Source organism: Nerophis lumbriciformis, linkage group LG39 (assembly GCF_033978685.3).
Source record: "Nerophis lumbriciformis linkage group LG39, RoL_Nlum_v2.1, whole genome shotgun sequence".
Lineage (NCBI taxonomy): Eukaryota > Metazoa > Chordata > Actinopteri > Syngnathiformes > Syngnathidae > Nerophis > Nerophis lumbriciformis.
Window position 1 is genome coordinate 18,202,059 of NC_084586.2, and position 21,851 is coordinate 18,223,909.

The following is a 21,851-nucleotide window of genomic DNA, read 5'->3' on the forward strand; positions in this document are numbered from 1 at the left end:
ACGGCGAGCGCGTTCCGGAGTGGCGACTCTTTCACCTCCCACAGCACAACTTCTCGTATTTTGTTTATTTATTTTTTTCGCTCTCTTTCCTTCAAGACAAAATGCGTTGCGCTAGGCCGCCTCCCAATTAAACCGGCGCGCCTCGCTCGCAGCCTAATCCGCCGTGTTTACGCTGTCAGCAAACGCGACGCCCTCCGACCGCCTCGCCTGACCTCCAAACAGCCGGCCGCTCCGTTTATCCAGCTGCGCCACACTCCATTAGCAATCTAAGAAGTTTGACGCCTGTTTCCCTCTAATTAATTGCCTAAATAAGTGAGACGCTGCAACCTTTACGCGGCTGGTCTTATCCCCCGGCGGCGCCGCGTTCTGCTGTATTAGACATGTAAGAAAGTCAAAGACGTATTGATTACTGCCGTGGATCTGCATGAACGCATACTAATGCTGGACACTTTTGAATCAATGCGATTGGCTCCCGATGGGTGATTTTCATTGACTCCTTTATGTTACGGCAAAAACATGTTACACAACTCCACATGGCAGGGAAGCAGTACTGCAACAGTCAAGGTCACTGTTAACTACGAATCTCTGGGCACCAAACAATTCGATCCGATTCGTTGACGATTCGATTCGGAAACAATTTTCGAATCAACTCGGTTCTGGATTCAAACTAATTTTCACAACATATCATTTAGCATGATGATTATAATGAAACTTTTTCAAAACAGATTACGGGTTAGAAAAGCTTATTCTGATTGCATGAAAATGTATTTTTAAAAATGTATTCTTATAAGAAAAAAACATATATTGTCTTTATATATTTTTTTTTACATATTGTTTTTTGAAAATTATTTAAAATCGAGATGAAAAAGAATGGCGATTTGGCTCCCGATGGGTGATATTCATTGACTCCTTTATGTGATGGCAAAAACATGTTACACACCTCCACATGGCAGGGAGGCAGTACTGCAACAGTCAAGGTCACTGTTAACTACGAGGGGTGAGAATCTCTGAGCACCAAACAATTTGATCCGATTCGATGACGATTCGATTCAGAAACAACTCTCAATTTAACTCGATTCTGGATTCAAACTAATTTTCGCAATATATCATCTAGCATGATGATTATAATGATTTTTTTTCAAAATAGGTTACGGGTTAGATAAGCTTTTTCTGATTGCATGAAAATGTATTTTTAAAAATGTATTCTTATAAGAAAAAAACATATATTGTCTTTATATATATATATATTTTTTTTACACATTGTTTTTTGAAAATTATTTAAAATCGAGATGAAAAAGAATGGCGATTTGGCTCCCGATGGGTGATTTTCATTGACTCCTTTATGTTACGGCAAAAACATGTTACACACCTCCACATGGCAGGGAGGCAGTACTGCAACAGTCAAGGTTACTGTTAACTACGAGGGGTGCGAATCTCTGGGCACCAAACAATTTGATCCGATTCGATGACGATTCGATTCAGAAACAATTCTCGATTTATATCGATTCTGGATTCAAACTAATATTCGCAATATATCATCTAGTATGATGATTATAATGAAACTTTTTCAAAACAGGTTACGGGTTAGAAAAGCTTATTCTGATTGCATGAAAATGTATTTTTTTTTAAATGTATTCTTATAATGTATTGTTTTATACATTGTTTTCTGAAAATTATGAATCGATTTAAAATCGAGATGAAAAATAATGGCGATTTGGCTCCCGATGGGTGATATTCATTGACTCCTTTATGTTACGGCAAAAACATGTTACACACCTCCACATGGCAGGGAGGCAGTACTGCAACTGTCAAGGTTACTGATAAATATGAGGGGTGCGAATCTCTGGGCACCAAACAATTTGATCTGATTCGGTGACGATTCGATTGAGAAACAATTCTCGAATTAACTCGCTTCTGGATTCAAACCAACTTTCGCAATATATCATTTAGCATGATGATTATAATGAAACTTTTTCAAAACAGGTTACGGGTTAGAAAAGCTTATTCTGATTGCATAAAAATGTATTTTTAAAAATGTATTCTTATAAGAAAAAAACATATTGTCTTTATATATTTTTTTTTACATAATGTTTTTTGAAAATTATTTAAAATCGAGATGAAAAAGAATGGCGATTTGGCTCCCGATGGGTGATTTTCATTGACTCCTTTATGTGATGGCAAAAACATGTTACACACCTCCACATGGCAGGGAGGCAGTACTGCAACAGTCAAGGTTACTGTTAAATATGAGGGGTGCGAATCAACAATTCGATCCGATCCGGTGACGATTCGATTGAGAAACAACTCTCGAATTAACTTGCTTCTGGATTCAAACCAATTTTCGCAATATATCATCCAGCATGATGATTATAATGAAACTTTTTCAAAACAGGTTACGGGTTAGAAAAGCTTATTCTGATTGCATAAAAATGTATTTTTTTAAATGTATTCTTATAAGAAAAAAACATATTGTCTTTATATATTTTTTTTTACATAATGTTTTTTGAAAATTATTTAAAATCGAGATGAAAAAGAATGGCGATTTGGCTCCCGATGGGTGATTTTCATTGACTCCTTTATGTGATGGCAAAAACATGTTACACACCTCCACATGGCAGGGAGGCAGTACTGCAACAGTCAAGGTTACTGTTAAATATGACGGGTGCGAATCTCTGGGCACCAAACAATTCGATCCGATTCGGTGACAATTCGATTCAGAAACAATTCTCGATTCAACTCGATTCTGGATTCAAACTAGTTTTCGCAATATATCATTCAACATGGTGATTATAATGAAACTTTTTCAAAACAGGTTACGGGTTAGATAAGCTTATTCTGATTGCTTGAACATGTATTCTTAAAAATTTATTCTTATAAGAAAAAAACATATATGTTGTCTTTATATTTTCTTTTTACATATAGTTTTTTGAAAATTATGAATTGATTTAAAATCGAGATGAAAAAGAATGGCGATTTGGCTCCTGATGGGTGATATTCATTGACTCCTTTATGTGATGGCAAAAACATGTTACACACCTCCACATGGCAGGGAGGCAGTACTGCAACAGTCAAGGTTACTGTTAAATATGACGGGTGCGAATCTCTGGGCACCAAACAATTCGATCCGATTCGGTGACAATTCGATTCAGAAACAATTCTCGATTCAACTCGATTCTGGATTCAAACTAGTCTTCGCAATATATCATCTAGCATGATGATTATAATGAAACTTTTTCAAAACAGGTTACGGGTTAGAAAAGCTTATTTTGATTGCATGAAAATGTATTTTTAAAAATGTATTCTTATAAGAAAAAAACATATATTGTCTTTATATATTTTTTTTTACATATTGTTTTTTGAAAATTATTTAAAATCGAGATGAAAAAGAATGGCGATTTGGCTCCCGATGGGTGATTTTCATTGACTCCTTTATGTGATGGCAAAAACATGTTACACACCTCCACATGGCAAGGAGGCAGTACTGCAACAGTCAAGGTTACTGTTAAATATGAGGGGTGTGAATCTCCGGGTGACGATTCGATTCAGAAACAATTCTCGATTTAACTCGATTCTGGATTCAAATTAATTTTCGCAATATATCATTTAGCATGATGATTATAATGAAACTTTTTCAAAACAGGTTACGGGTTAGAAAATCTTATTCTGATTGCATGAAAATGTATTATTTTAAATGTATTCTTATAATGTATTGTTTTATACATTATTTTTTGAAAATTATGAATCGATTTAAAATCGAGATGAAAAAGAATGGCGATTTGGCTCCCGATGGGTGATTTTCATTGACTCCTTTATGTTACGGCAAAAACATGTTACACACCTCCACATGGCAGGGAGGCAGTACTGCAACTGTCAAGGTTACTGTTACATATGAGGGGTGCGAATCTCTGGGCACCAAACAATTTGATCTGATTCGGTGACGATTCGATTGAGAAACAATTCTCGAATTAACTCGCTTCTGGATTCAAACCAATTTTCGCAATATATCATTTAGCATGATGATTATAATGAAACTTTTTCAAAACAGGTTACGGGTTAGAAAAGCTTATTCTGATTGCATAACAAATTTATTTTTTTAAATGTATTCTTATAAGAAAAAAACATGTTGTCTTTATATATTTTTTTGAAATATTGTTTTTTGAAAATTATTTAAAATCGAGATGAAAAAGAATGGCGATTTGGCTCCCAATGGGTGATTTTCATTGACTCCTTTATGTTACGGCAAAAACATGTTACACACCTCCACATGGCAGGGAGGCAGTACTGCAACAGTCAAGGTCACTGTTAACTACGAGGGGTGCGAATCTCTGGACACCAAACAATTTGATCAGATTCGATGACGATTCGATTCAGAAACAACTCTCGATTTAACTCGATTCTGGATTCAAACTAATTTTCGCAATGTATCATCTAGCATGATGATTATAGTGATTTTTTTTCAAAATAGGTTACGGGTTAGAAAAGCTTATTCTGATTGCATAAAAATGTATTTTTTTTAATGTATTCTTATAAGAAAAAAACATATATTGTCTTTATATATATATATTTTTTTTTACACATTGTTTTTTGAAAATTATTTAAAATCGAGATGAAAAAGAATGGCGATTTGGCTCCCGATGGGTGATATTCATTGACTCCTTTATTTGATGGCAAAAACATGTTACACACCTCCACATGGCAGGGAGGCAGTACTGCAACAGTCAAGGTTACTGTTAAATATGACGGGTGCGAATCTCTGGGCACCAAACAATTCGATCCGATTCGGTGGCGATTCGATTCGGAAACAATTCTCGATTCAACTTCACACGAAACGACGTAATGTGAAACGCCGTAACATGGAACAATGTATCACGAAACACGGTAGGTAACACAAAACGTTTTCACGTGAAACACTATATAACAGGAAATAACAAAACGTCCGAGGCCTCGTTTCATTATTTTGGCAATTAGTGAACAGCGGTTAAAAAAACAACAACGTTACACTGCCTCCACATGGCAGAGAGGCGGTGCTGCAACAGTCAAGGTCGACTACTGTGTGTGTGTGTGTGTGTGTGTATGTGTGTGTGTGTGTGTGACATTTAAACACAGGTGTGTGTGAGGGGGCGGGGCTGACTATTGTACCCCCTTGAGCATCATTATCAATGCAGTAAACAGCAGCTAAGCTCTGCTGTCCTTTGCGTCCTTGCTCATCTTTTAGATGGTCTTAAGTGTGTGTGTGTGTGTGTGTGTGTGTGTGTGTGTGTGTGTGTGTGTGTGTGTGTGTGTGTGTGTGTGTGTGTGTGTGTGTGTGTTTGCACATACACAACCTTTGGCGTTGCACACTAGTGATTCACCTCCATCCACTCTAAGATGATTAGGGGAACATAAATAGGTGTAAGATGATATGATAGCCCAAGTAAATATTTTTTTTTCGGTGTGTGTGTGTGTGTGCGTGTGTGTGCTGACGCAGGTATCTCATCCCCTCACTGGACCGCTCCCATGCCGGCTTCTACCGCTGCATCGTCAGGAACCGTGTGGGAGCCCTCCTGCAGCGCCGCACCGAAGTGCAGGTGGCTTGTAAGTATTTGCACCCCGAGGACGGATTGTGCATTAAGACACACACACACACACGCACACACACACACACACACACACACACACGCACACACACACACACACACACACACGCGCATTCTTGTATTTCTTACCTTCTTGAGACCTGAGAAAAATGCCTCCCTCTTTAGGACCAGCCTTTCTAGATATATAAAGAAGTGTATTTACAACATTAATAATATATACATACTATGCAAATATAAAAAAGCTTGTTGTGAAAAATGAGTTGGAATTTCACAAGAAAAAGGTCACACTTTCACAAGAAAAAACTTTGAATTTTGGCGGTGTTATAATAAAAGTCGTCATTGTACTCGACGGAAGGCAACATTTTACAAGAAAAACTGAACATTTGTGCAATATTATGATAAAAGTTGGACTTTTACTCAATAACAGTCGCAATTTTACAAGAAAAACTTCAAATGTTGGCAATTTTATGAAAAGAGTAATAATAATCTGAATTTTGCTCGGCAAAATGATGACAAAAGTCATAATTTTACTCAAAAAAATTGGCAATTTGTGATAAAAGCCAGAATTTTTTTTTTTAAATGTCACCGTTTTGCATTAAAAAGTTATAATTTTACATAAAAAAAGACGCGATTTTACGTGAAAATATTGCAATATTACAGAAACAGAAAGAATATGAGAAATTGTTCCCAATTTTATAAGAAAAAAGTCGACACGTGAGAAAAAGACTGCTTTTTAGTTATTTTTTTATTTTGGAATTTTTTGTTTGTAATTGTTTTTTAATCTTCATTATTTACTTTAAGTTATTACAGTATGCCTCTATATACATATATTTGTTTTATTTTTTTTTATTTCAATTTCTTGCACACACTTGTTATTTCATATGTTGACCAGAGGAGGATGAATAGGGAAGTCCTTCTTTATCTGCCGTCTTGTTTTATCATATATTGCTGCCTTTGCACCTGTCAATGTTTTACTTTTGTATGCACATTAAATCAACCAAAGAAATCCTGACTTTGTAGCAATGTTCACGGACTCTAGTATTTGGCTCTATTAGATGCAATGGTTTTCCGTATTTGGACCATGATTTATGTCCTAGCAATACAAGAACACACACACACACACACACACACACACACACACACACACACACACACACACACACACACACGCACACACACATTCTTGTATTTCTTATCTTCGTGAGACCTGAGAAAAATGCCTCCCTCTTTAGGACCAGCCTTTCTAGATATATAAAGAAGTGTATTTACAACATTAATAATATATACATACTATGCAAATATAAAAAAGCTTGTTGTGAAAAATGAGTTGGAATTTCACAAGAAAAAGGTCACACTTTCACAAGAAAAAACTTTGAATTTTGGCGGTGTTATAATAAAAGTCGTCATTTTACTCGACGGAAGGCAACATTTTACAAGAAAAACTGAACATTTGTGCAATATTATGATAAAAGTTGGACTTTTACTCAATAACAGTCGCAATTTTAGAAGAAAAACTTCAAATGTTGGCAATTTTATGAAAAGAGTCGTAATTTTACTCGACAAAAGTCACAATTTTATAAGAAAACTGTAAAATTTTGGCAATGTTATAATAATAATCTGAATTTTGCTCGGCAAAATGATGACAAAAGTCATAATTTTACTCAAAAAAATTGGCAATTTGTGATAAAAGCCAGAATTTTTTTTTTTAAATGTCACCGTTTTGCATTAAAAAGTTATAATTTTACATAAAAAAGACGCGATTTTACGTGAAAATATTGCAATATTACAGAAACAGAAAGAATATGAGAAATTGTTCCCAATTTTATAAGAAAAAAGTCGACACGTGAGAAAAAGACTGCTTTTTAGTTATTTTTTTATTTTGGAATTTTTTGTTTGTAATTGTTTTTTAATCTTCATTATTTACTTTAAGTTATTACAGTATGCCTCTATATACATATATTTGTTTTATTTTTTTTATTTCAATTTCTTGCACACACTTGTTATTTCATATGTTGACCAGAGGAGGATGAATAGGGAAGTCCTTCTTTATCTGCCGTCTTGTTTTATCATATATTGCTGCCTTTGCACCTGTCAATGTTTTACTTTTGTATGCACATTAAATCAACCAAAGAAATCCTGACTTTGGAGCAATGTTCACGGACTCTAGTATTCGGCTCTCTATTAGATGCAATGGTTTTCCGTATTGGGACCATGATTTATGTCCTAGCAATACAAGAACACACACACACACACACACACACACACACACACACGCACACACACGCACCCACACATTCTTGTATTTCTTATCTTCGTGAGACCTGAGAAAAATGCCTCCCTCTTTAGGACCAGCCTTTCTAGATATATAAAGAAGTGTATTTACAACATTAATAATATATACATACTATGCAAATATAAAAAAGCTTGTTGTGAAAAATGAGTTGGAATTTCACAAGAAAAAGGTCGCACTTTCACAAGAAAAAACTTTGAATTTTTGGCGGTGTTATAATAAAAGTCGTCATTTTACTCGACGGAAGGCAACATTTTACAAGAAAAACTGAACATTTGTGCAATATTATAATAAAAGTTGGAATTTTACTCAATAACAGTCGCAATTTTACAAGAAAAACTTCAAATGTTGGCAATTTTATGAAAAGAGTCGTAATTTTACTCGACAAAAGTCACAATTTTATAAGAAAACTGTAAAATTTTGGCAATGTTATAATAATAATCTGAATTTTGCTCGGCAAAATGATGACAAAAGTCATAATTTTACTCAAAAAAATTGGCAATTTGTGATAAAAGCCAGAATTTTTTTTTTTAAATGTCACCGTTTTGCATTAAAAAGTTATAATTTTACATAAAAAAGACGCGATTTTACGTGAAAATATTGCAATATTACAGAAACAGAAAGAATATGAGAAATTGTTCCCAATTTTATAAGAAAAAAGTCGACACGTGAGAAAAAGACTGCTTTTTAGTTATTTTTTTATTTTGGAATTTTTTGTTTGTAATTGTTTTTTAATCTTCATTATTTACTTTAAGTTATTACAGTATGCCTCTATATACATATATTTGTTTTATTTTTTTTATTTCAATTTCTTGCACACACTTGTTATTTCATATGTTGACCAGAGGAGGATGAATAGGGAAGTCCTTCTTTATCTGCCGTCTTGTTTTATCATATATTGCTGCCTTTGCACCTGTCAATGTTTACTTTTGTATGCACATTAAATCAACCAAAGAAATCCTGACTCTGGAGCAATGTTCACGGACTCTAGTATTCGGCTCTCTATTAGATGCAATGGTTTTCCGTATTGGGACCATGATTTATGTCTTAGCAATACAAGAACACACACACACACACACACACACACACACACACACACACACACACACACACACACACACACACACACGCACACACACGCACACACACATTCTTGTATTTCTTATCTTCGTGAGACCTGAGAAAAATGCCTCCCTCTTTAGGACCAGCCTTTCTAGATATATAAAGAAGTGTATTTACAACATTAATAATATATACATACTATGCAAATATAAAAAAGCTTGTTGTGAAAAATGAGTTGGAATTTCACAAGAAAAAGGTCACACTTTCACAAGAAAAAACTTTGAATTTTGGCGGTGTTATAATAAAAGTCGTCATTTTACTCGACGGAAGGCAACATTTTACAAGAAAAACTGAACATTTGTGCAATATTATGATAAAAGTTGGACTTTTACTCAATAACAGTCGCAATTTTACAAGAAAAGCTTAACATTTTGGCAATTTTATGAAAAGAGTCGTCATTTGACTCGACAAAATGTCATTGTTTTACAAGAACAACAAAGAAATTGGCAATATTTTGCATTGAAAAGCTATAATTATACATTAAAAAAGTCGGGATTTTACGAGAAAATATTGCAATATTACAGAAACAGAAAGAATATGAGAAAGTATTCCTTATTTGTTATTACATATATTGGCCAGAGGGGGAGCACTTCAATTTTTTTTAGACACACTTGTTATTTCATATGTTGACCAGAGGGGGAGCACTTTTAAAAGCGACACTCGGTCAATGTGAAAAATCCCTCCTTTTTGGGACCACCCTTATTTTGATCGATTTCACCAAATGAGACATTCTCTATTAGATGCAATATTTGTGCAATATTATGATCAAAGTTGGAATTTTACTCAATAACAGTCACAATTTTACAAGAAAAGCTTAACAGAAAAGAGTCATAATTTTACTCGACAAAAGTTACAATTTTGTAAGGAAACTTAAACATGTTGGCAATATTATAATAATAATCGGAATTGTACTTGGAAAAATGATGACAAAAGTCACAATTTTTACTCAAAAAGTGTCACTATTTTACAAGAACAACCAATTGGCAATATTGTGATAAAAATCTGAATTTTTTATGACGAAGGTCCCCATTTTGCATTAAAAAGTTATAATTTGACACAAAGAAAGTAATAATTTTACGAGAAAATATTGCAATATTACAGAAAGAATATAAGAAATTGTTCCCAATTTTATAAGAAAAAAGTCGACACATTGTGAGAAAAAGACTGCTTTTAGTTATTTTTATTTTTTTATTTTTTATTTTTTGTTTGTAATGTTTTTTTAATCTTCATTATTTACTTCAAGTTATTACAGTATGTCTCTATATACACATTTTTTTTTAAATTAATTTTGGCCAAATGGAGCGCATTTCAATTAATTACACACACTTGTTATTTCATGTTGACCAGAGGGGGCGCCCTTCTAAAAGCGACACACAGTCAAATAATTATCGGAATTTTACTTGGCAAAATTAAGACAAAAGTCATAATTTTACAAAAAAAGTCACTATTTTACAAGAACAACAAAAAAAATGTGCAATATTTTGATAAAAGTCAGAATTTTACATGGCAAATGTCACCATTTTGCATTAAAAAGTTATAATTTTACATAAAGTAATAATTTTACAAGAAAATATTGAAATATTACACAAACAAAGAAAATAAGAGAAATTGTTCTCAATTTTATAAGAAAAAAGTTGACACATTGTGAGGAAAAGACTGCTTTTAGTTATTTTTATTTTTCTATTTTTTATTTTTTGTTTGTAATGTTTTTTTAATCTTCATTATTTACTTCAAGTTATTACAGTATGTCTCTAAATACACATTTTTTTAAATTAATTTTGGCCAAATGGAGCGCATTTCAATTAATTACACACTTGTTATTTCATGTTGACCAGAGGGGGCGCCCTTCTAAAAGCGACACACAGTCAAATAATTATCGGAATTTTACTTGGCAAAATTAAGACAAAAGTCATAATTTTACAAAAAAAGTCACTATTTTACAAGAACAACAAAAAAAAAGTGCAATATTTTGATAAAAGTCAGAATTTTACATGGCAAATGTCACCATTTTGCATTAAAAAGTTATAATTTTACATAAAGTAATAATTTTACAAGAAAATATTAAAATATTACACAAACAAAGAAAATAAGAGAAATTGTTCCCAATTTTATAAGAAAAAAGTCGACACATTGTGAGAAAAAGACTGCTTTTAGTTATTTTTATTTTTTTATTTTTTATTTTTTGTTTGTAATTTTTTTTTAATCTTCATTATTTACTTCAAGTTATTACAGTATGTCTTTATATACACATTTTTTTAAATTAATTTTGGCCAAATGGAGCGCATTTCAATTAATTACACACACTTGTTATTTCATGTTGACCAGAGGGGGCGCCCTTTTAAAAGCAACACACAGTCAAATAATTATCGGAATTTTACTTGGCAAAATTAAGACAAAAGTCATAATTTTACAAAAAAAGTCACTATTTTACAAGAACAACAAAAAAAATGTGCAATATTTTGATAAAAGTCAGAATTTTACATGGCAAATGTCACCATTTTGCATTAAAAAGTTATAATTTTACATAAAGTAATAATTTTACAAGAAAATATTGAAATATTACACAAACAAAGAAAATAAGAGAAATTGTTCCCAATTTTATAAGAAAAAAGTTGACACATTGTGAGGAAAAGACTGCTTTTAGTTATTTTTATTTTTTTATTTTTTATTTTTTGTTTGTAATGTTTTTTTAATCTTCATTATTTACTTCAAGTTATTACAGTATGTCTCTATATACACATTTTTTTTAAATTAATTTTGGCCAAATGGAGCGCATTTCAATTAATTACACACTTGTTATTTCATGTTGACCAGAGGGGGCGCCCTTCTAAAAGCGACACACAGTCAAATAATTATCGGAATTTTACTTGGCAAAATTAAGACAAAAGTCATAATTTTACAAAAAAAGTCACTATTTTACAAGAACAACAAAAAAAATGTGCAATATTTGGATAAAAGTCAGAATTTTACATGGCAAATGTCACCATTTTGCATTAAAAAGTTATAATTTTACATAAAGTAATAATTTTACAAGAAAATATTGAAATATTACACAAACAAAGAAAATAAGAGAAATTGTTCCCAATTTTATAAGAAAAAAGTTGACACATTGTGAGGAAAAGACTGCTTTTAGTTATTTTTATTTTTTTATTTTTTATTTTTTGTTTGTAATGTTTTTTTAATCTTCATTATTTACTTCAAGTTATTACAGTATGTCTCTATATACACATTTTTTTTAAATTAATTTTGGCCAAATGGAGCGCATTTCAATTAATTACACACTTGTTATTTCATGTTGACCAGAGGGGGCGCCCTTCTAAAAGCGACACACAGTCAAATAATTATCGGAATTTTACTTGGCAAAATTAAGACAAAAGTCATAATTTTACAAAAAAAGTCACTATTTTACAAGAACAACAAAAAAAAATGTGCAATATTTTGATAAAAGTCAGAATTTTACATGGCAAATGTCACCATTTTGCATTAAAAAGTTATAATTTTACATAAAGTAATAATTTTACAAGAAAATATTGAAATATTACACAAACAAAGAAAATAAGAGAAATTGTTCCCAATTTTATAAGAAAAAAAGTTGACACATTGTGAGGAAAAGACTGCTTTTAGTTATTTTTATTTTTTTATTTTTTATTTTTTGTTTGTAATGTTTTTTTAATCTTCATTATTTACTTCAAGTTATTACAGTATGTCTCTATATACACATTTTTTAAAATTAATTTTGGCCAAATGGAGCGCATTTCAATTAATTACACACTTGTTATTTCATGTTGACCAGAGGGGGCGCCCTTTTAAAAGCAACACACAGTCAAATAATTATCGGAATTTTACTTGGCAAAATTAAGACAAAAGTCATAATTTTACAAAAAAAGTCACTATTTTACAAGAACAACAAAAAAAAAAGTGCAATATTTTGATAAAAGTCAGAATTTTACATGGCAAATGTCACCATTTTGCATTAAAAAGTTATAATTTTACATAAAGTAATAATTTTACAAGAAAATATTGAAATATTACACAAACAAAGAAAATAAGAGAAATTGTTCCCAATTTTATAAGAAAAAAGTTGACACATTGTGAGGAAAAGACTGCTTTTAGTTATTTTTATTTTTTTATTTTTTATTTTTTGTTTGTAATGTTTTTTTAATCTTCATTATTTACTTCAAGTTATTACAGTATGTCTCTATATACACATTTTTTAAAATTAATTTTGGCCAAATGGAGCGCATTTCAATTAATTACACACACTTGTTATTTCATGTTGACCAGAGGGGGCGCCCTTCTAAAAGCGACACACAGTCAAATAATTATCGGAATTTTACTTGGCAAAATTAAGACAAAAGTCATAATTTTACAAAAAAAGTCACTATTTTACAAGAACAACAAAAAAAAAAGTGCAATATTTTGATAAAAGTCAGAATTTTACATGGCAAATGTCACCATTTTGCATTAAAAAGTTATAATTTTACATAAAGTAATAATTTTACAGGAAAATATTGAAATATTACACAAACAAAGAAAATAAGAGAAATTGTTCCCAATTTTATAAGAAAAAAGTTGACACATTGTGAGGAAAAGACTGCTTTTAGTTATTTTTATTTTTTTATTTTTTATTTTTTGTTTGTAATGTTTTTTTAATCTTCATTATTTACTTCAAGTTATTACAGTATGTCTCTATATACACATTTTTTTTTTAATTAATTTTGGCCAAATGGAGCGCATTTCAATTAATTACACACACTTGTTATTTCATGTTGACCAGAGGGGGCGCCCTTTTAAAAGCGACACACAGTCAAATAATTATCGGAATTTTACTTGGCAAAATTAAGACAAAAGTCATAATTTTACAAAAAAAAGTCACTATTTTACAAGAACAACAAAAAAAAAAGTGCAATATTTTGATAAAAGTCAGAATTTTACATGGCAAATGTCACCATTTTGCATTAAAAAGTTATAATTTTACATAAAGTAATAATTTTACAAGAAAATATTGAAATATTACACAAACAAAGAAAATAAGAGAAATTGTTCCCAATTTTATAAGAAAAAAGTCGACACATTGTGAGGAAAAGACTGCTTTTAGTTATTTTATTTTATTTCATTTTTTTATTTTTTGTTTTTTAATTGGTTTTTAATTTTTTTTTAATTAATTTTGGCTAAAGGGGGCACATTTCAATTTCTTACACACACTTGTTATTTCATATGTTGACCAGAGGGGGAGCACTTTTAAAAGCGACACACAGTCAATGTGAAAAATCCCTCCTTTTTGGGACCACCCTCATTTTGATAGATGTCACCAGCAGGGGTGCACATGAGACGTTGTCTATTAGATGCAATGTTATTGATTTATGTTCACACCTCCTCATATGGAAGATACTTTTCCTTCTTCATGTCTCAAGAAGGCTAGAAATACAACAACACACACACACACACACACACACACACACACACACTGTTTAGTGTATCAAAAAGCGACCCCACCAGGGCCAGATGTTGGCGCTATGAAGGATCTGCTCGCATCTCATTGGTGGATTGGCGGCGCCATGGAAGTGGACAGCTGTTCCACTCAGCATCCTCATTACATTGATATTGTTGTTGTGTGGGTTTTTTTTTTTTGGGTGGGGGGGGGGATTTTAGTTTTTTTTTCCAACGACATCTGTCGTCTCCTGGCGGGAAGAATCGGGCTGGGTCGCGTTCCTGTAAATTTGCTCCCGCGTCTTGTTAACGAGATATTACAGAAACGCCGCGTCGGGGAGTCTCGTCGTCGTCACGCACGCCCGACGCTTGTTATCCCCGACGTCCCGGAGTGCACCCGGTTCATTAGGTACACCTCGGATACACTCACAGACTAGGGATCCCACGTATTGCTCATCATCATCAATAGGGGCGAGTACTAAAACCCTGTCAATCATTCTGGGAATCACGTAAAAAGCCATGTTACGCCCACTTCGGCACTTGGCAATCACTCCAGCAGCACTGAGAGCAGACGCGGCCAAACGACCTCGAGGCAGTGTTGCAATTTTCAATGCCAACAAAGAAATTGACTCAAAAAAACGTACTTTGCCAAAAAAAATACGCTAGCCTGATGCTAGTATACAAAACCCAAAAGCAGTGAAGTTGTCACGTTGTGTAAATGATAAATAAAAACTGATAAAAAAAATGATTAGCAAATCCTTTTCATCATATATTCAATTGAATAGACTTCAAAGACAAGATATTTCATGTTCACACTGGAAGACGTTGTTATTTTTTGCAAACATTAGCTCATTTGGAATTTGATGCCTGCAACGTGTTTCAAAAAAGCTGGCACGAGTGGCAAAAAAGACTGAGAAAGTTGAGGAACGCTCACCAAACACTTATTTGGAACATCCCACAGGTGAACAGGCTAATTGGGAACAGGTGGGTGCCATGATTGGCTAAAAAAAGAAACTTCCATGAAATGCTCAGTCATTCACAAACAAGGACGGGGCGAGGGTCACCACTTTGTCAACAAATGCGGGAGCAGATTGTCACAACAGTTTAAGAACAAACATTACCCAACCAGCTATTGCAAGGAATTTAGGGATTTCACCATCTACGCTCCGTAATATCATCAAAAGGTTCAGAGAATCTGGAGTAATCACTGCACGTAAGCCATGATATTACGGACCGTCGAACCCTCAGGCGGTACTGCATCAAAAAGCGACATCAGTGTGTAAAGGATATCACCACATGGGCTCAGGAACACTTCATAAAACCACTGTCAGTAACTACAGTCGGTCGCTACATACGTAAGTGCAAGTTAAAACTCTACTATGCAAAAGCCAAAGCCATTTATCAACAACACCCAGAAACGCCCGAGCCCGAGCTCATCTAAGATGGACTGATGCAAAGCGTGAAAAGTGTTCTGTGGTCTGACCAGTCCACATTTCAAATTTGAAGTCCATTCAATTGAATATAAGTTGAAAAGGATTTGTTGTATTCTCTTTTTATTTACCATTTACACAACGTGACAACTGCACTGCTTTGGGGTTTTGTAATTCCTAAAACTGGTAAATCCTCTACGAAAGTTTTTTTTTTTTTTTTTTTTTTTTTTATGACGACTTAGTATTTTTACCTATTGTCTTTTCAGGAACTCAAATAATGTAAAAAAAAAAAAAAAAAATATATATATATATATATATATATATATATATATATATACAGTATATATATACATATATATATATATATATATATATATATATATATATATATATATATATATATATACAGTATATATATACATATATATATATATATATATATATATATATATATATATATATATATATATATATATATATATATATATATATATATATATATATATGTCTTAATAAGGTTATCCAAAAAATAGTGCTCGATACCGTAGTAGAGCGCAATATATGTATGTGTGGGGAAAAAAATCACAAGACTATTTCATCTCTACAGGCCTGTTTCATGAGGGGGGTACCCTCAATCGTCAGGAGATTTCTCCTGACGATTGAGGGTACCCCCCTCATGAAACAGGCCTGTAGAGATGAAATAGTCTTGTGATTTTTTTTCCCCACACATACATATATATATATATATATATATATATATATTTTTTTTTTTTTTTACATTATTTGAGTTCCTGAAAAGACATGTATAATAGACTGTATTTATGTTATTCACATGTGAATAATGCTGTATAATAGACTGCATTTATATTATTCACATGTGAATAATGCTGTATAATAGACTGTATTTATGTTATTCACATGTGAATAATGCTGTATAATAGACTGTATTTATGTTATTCCCATGTGAATAATGCTGTTTAATATATTGTATTTATGTTATTCACGTGTTAATAATGCTGTATAATAGACTGTATTTGTATTATTCACATGTGAATAATGCTGTATAATAGACTGTATTTGTATTATTCACATGTGAATAATGCTGTATAACAGACTGTATTTATATTATTCACATGTGAATAATACAAATACAGTCTATTATACAGCATTATTCACATGTGAATAATGCTGTATAATAGACTGTATTTATGTTATTCACATGTGAATAATGCTGTATAATAGACTGTATTTATATTATTCACATGTGAATAATGCTGTATAGTAGACTGTATTTATATTATTCACATCTGAATAATGCTGTATAATAGACTGTATTTATAGTATTCACATGTGAATAATGCTGTATAATAGACTGTATTTATATTATTCACATGTGAATAATGCTGTATAATAGACTGTATGTATATTATTCACATGTGAATAATGCTGTATAATAGACTGTATTTATGTTATTCACATGTGAATAATGCTGTATAATAGACTGTATTTATATTATTCACATGTGAATAATGCTGTATAATAGACTGTATTTATATTATTCACATGTGAATAATGCTGTATAACAGACTGTATTTATGGTATTCACATGTGAATAATGCTGTATAATAGACTGTATTTATGTTATTCACATGTGAATAATGCTGTATAATAGACTGTATTTATATTATTCACATGTGAATAATGCTGTATAATAGACTGTATTTATATTATTCACACGTGAATAATGCTGTATAATAGACTGTATTTATATTATTCACATGTGAATAATGCTGTATAATAGACTGTATTTATGGTATTCACATGTGAATAATGCTGTATAATAGACTGTATTTATATTATTCACATGTGAATAATGCTGTATAATAGACTGTATTTATATTATTCACATGTGAATAATGCTGTATAATAGACTGTATTTATATTATTCACATGTGAATAATGCTGTATAATAGACTGTATTTATATTATTCACATGTATAAAATACTTAAGTGTTTATTGTCTATTGTGAGCGAACTGTGGTGCTGAATTTCCCCCAGGTATCAATAAAGTACTTTCTATTCTATTCAATCAATCAATCAATCAATGTATATACATATATTTCTCATTGTTAAACGCGCATAACAGTGATGTGGCCCTCGATGAAAACCAGTTTGACCCGCCTGAGCTAGTGGGACACGGTGAAGTTTAGTCTGAGAAAATGCAGTCGTTTTATAAATGATTTAATGTTTCTCTGCGGTCCCGCTAGTAAATGCGTCACGGACCGGTAGCGGTCCCCGGACCGGTGGTCGGGGACCACTGCTGTAAAGTACATGTATTGTCACATAAGTGGTGTAATTTGGTGTAATCATGGGGTGTTTTTTTCCCCCCCACCACCACCACGCACTGCAGGATTAGGAACACGGGTGGCAGAGAGCGCAGGCGAGGGGAGTGAAAGATGAACAATGCAGGAGTGCGGGAACACGCCTCGGAGGACGAGAAACACGGCGAAGCGTCGGGGATTTAGGGGAGGCGGGGAGGAGGAGGACGTCACGGAAGCGGCGGATCAAAGTCACGACGATTTCGGTTCGCGAGCGCTGCGCCGCCGCCCGTTTGATTCCCTCTGAAAGGAGGCGAAAAAATCCGATCGATGCTGTAGCGCTCACACCTGCTTCAAAGCCCGGCTGGCTGAGCCCGTTTTAAAGATGATTGTTATTATTCTTCCAAAGCGTGCAGCGGACTGTTTGATGTCATGCAGGTAGAAAATGAAACATCCTCAGATTTGTCTGACACGCGACAGTCCTCTGAAAGGCCTCGTTACACCCGGGCGGGCGCGTCGCAGTGCGGGTTAAAATTGTGTCCTGCACATTGCATATTTCATGAATACAAATGAAAAAAGATGAATTCTAAATAAATTGGTCAACTTTTGCTGTGTCATTAGTACATACTTGCCAACCTTGAGACCTCCGATTTCGGGAGGGTGGGGGGTGGGGGGTGGGGGGCGTGGTCAGGGTGGGGCGGGGGCGTGGTTGGGGCGGGGCTAAGAGGGGAGGAGTATATTTACAGCTAGAATTCACCAAGTCAAGTATTTCATATATATATATATATATATATATACGTCACTTTCAACCTGAGAAATAACAGCTACCAACCATTCACGAAACCCAACACAACACTCCAATACGTGCACCATGACAGCAACCACCCACCCACCACCACGAAAAGAATACCTACCGGAATCAATAAAAGGCTATCGATGCTGTCATCTAGCAAAGCTGAATTTGACCAAGCAACCCCCCCGTACCAAAAAGCCCTTGATGAAAGCGGATACAATTTCACCCTCACCTATGAACCCACGCCAGGAAACCAGCCAAAAAAGAACAGAAAACGGAACGACATCATCTGGTACAACCCCCCATACAGCAAAAACGTCTCAACGAACATTGGACACAAATTCCTCAATCTGATTGACAAACACTTTCCCAAAGACAACATCCTAAGAAAAGTATTCAACAAGAACAACATTAAATTGAGCTACAGCTGCATGAACAATATACGACAAATCATCTCAAACCACAACAAAACAATTGCAAATGAGCCGTCGGCCCTCAGACAGAACGACTCCAAAACCAACAAAGGATGTAATTGTCGAAAGAAACCTGATTGCCCTCTCAACGGGGGGTGCTTACAAACATCAGTTGTCTACCAATCTAAGGTAATACGCAAGGACATTAACACATCCGACACATATGTAGGATTAACCGAGGGAGAATTCAAAACCAGATGGAAAAATCACAAGGCTTCTTTCAGGAACAAAAACCTGCGAAATACCACAGAACTCAGCAAACACATTTGGGACCTCAAAGACAATAATGTTGAATATTCAATAACATGGCAAATTCTTGCATCCAGCACACCTTACAATAGTGGTAATAAAAGATGCAACCTATGCTTGAAAGAGAAACTGTTTATTATTTACCGTCCAGACCTGTCATCCCTCAACAAGCGCAGCGAAATTGTAACAGCATGCCGCCATAGACGGAAACACCTCCTAGGTAACACATGAGCCAATCACCACGCCCCTACACCAGCCTGTACCCACCCACTCTGTGCCCTATATAATCCATGGTATGTGAATGCTCCCATTAAAATCTCCTGATGATTGAGGGAACCCCCCTCATGAAACAGGCCTGTAGAGATGAAATAGTCTTGTGATTTTTTTCCCACACATACATATATATATATATATATATATATATATATATATATATATATATATATATATTAAGAAATATTTGACTTTCAGTGAATTCTAGCTATATATATATATATATTATTATATCTAAATGTGAAATAACTTAAAAGGTAAATAAAAAGGTAAAACAAAGTATAGAAGTAAAATATGTTAAATAGTAAGAAGGATAAAGGTAACATTTGTTAAATAGATGGTCAAATAAAGTAAATAAAAAGGTAAAACAAGGAGTACAGAAGGTATATAAAGGTAAAATAGGTAAAATAGAAATCAAATCAAGTAAATAAAAGTAAAATAAGTTAAATACAAGATAAAATAGACAGGTAAACAAGGAGTATGGAAGGTTAAAAACAAAGTAGAAGGTAAAAAGTAAGTAAATAAAGCTAAAGTAAGTTATGTTCCTTCTTGACTGCACTTAAATGTAGAATATATTTATATTGTTTATATATTGTATATTTAATAAATTATATATATTATGTCTATCTGTGTTGGCCCTGCGATGAGGTGGCGACTTGTCCAGGGTGTACCCCGCCTTCCGCACGATTGTAGCTGAGATAGGCTCCAGTGCCCCCCGCGACCCCGAAGGGAATAAGCGGTAGAAAATGGATGGATATATATATATATATATATATATATATATATATATATATATATATATATATATATATATATATATATATATATATATATATATATATATATATATATGTATGTGTGGGGAAAAAAATCACAAGACTACTTCATCTCTACAGGCCTGTTTCATGAGGGGGTTCCCTCAATCATCAGGAGATGATTGAGGGAACCCCCTCATGAAACAGGCCTGTAGAGATGAAGTAGTCTTGTGATTTTGTTTCCCACACATACATATATTGCGCTCTACTACGGTATCGAGCACTATTTTTTGGATAACCTTATTAAGACATATATATATATATATATATATATATATATATATATATATATATATATATATATATATATATATATATATATATTATATATATATATATATATATATATATATATATATATATATATATATATATATATATATATATACATATATATATATAAATAAAAGAAATACTTGAATTTCAATGTTCATTTATTTACACATATACACACACATAACACTCATCTACTCATTGTTGAGTTAAGGGTTGAATTGTCCATCCTTGTTCTATTCTCTGTCACTATTTTTCTAACCATGCTGAACACCCTTTCGCAGGTACCCAGAAATGTTTCGAGTACCACCGAAAAAACTGAATCTCTGAAGACAGTATAAAAATATGTGTTAAAGGTGTACAAATACTGTTTGTATAATAAGCATGTTATTGTTTACAAATGAGGGTTAAGAGTTCAGTACTAAAAAAAAAAAAAAAAGAATGTGGCTTAAGTACAGTTTTTTAATCGAGCTGCTGCATTTTTTTTGGTTGGGTTGTTTATTTATTTTGAGTAACTTCTACATTTCTAAAAGGGGAGGAATGTAATAGAGTGATCTATGTTTGTCTGTTGCCATCTCCTGGTGAATGTTGGCTATAGCATACTGGGGTTACTTTTTGGTTGGCCAACGATTTACGTGGTGTTGCGCACCTGACGTCACTCAGGTCCGCATGGAGCTGGAGGGGGCGTGGCTTCCAGCTCCGCCTGAATTTCGGGGGATTTTCGGGAGAAAATTTGTCCCGGGAGGTTTTCGGGAGAGGCGCTGAATTTCGGGAGTCTCCCGGAAAATCCGGTAGGGTTGGCAAGTATG

The 21,851-nt window shown here is 33.3% G+C and overlaps 1 protein-coding gene across 1 annotated transcript in view; it reads left to right on the forward strand.

Moving 5' to 3' along the window:
• sdk2b (sidekick cell adhesion molecule 2b) overlaps window positions 1-21,851 on the forward strand; it is a 920,539-nt gene that overhangs the window by 599,901 nt on the left and 298,787 nt on the right. The window contains exon 3 of the mRNA XM_061931841.1: window positions 5,468-5,574. Coding sequence (XP_061787825.1) covers window positions 5,468-5,574 — 107 coding nt within the window. The remainder of the gene's footprint in view (window positions 1-5,467; window positions 5,575-21,851) is intronic.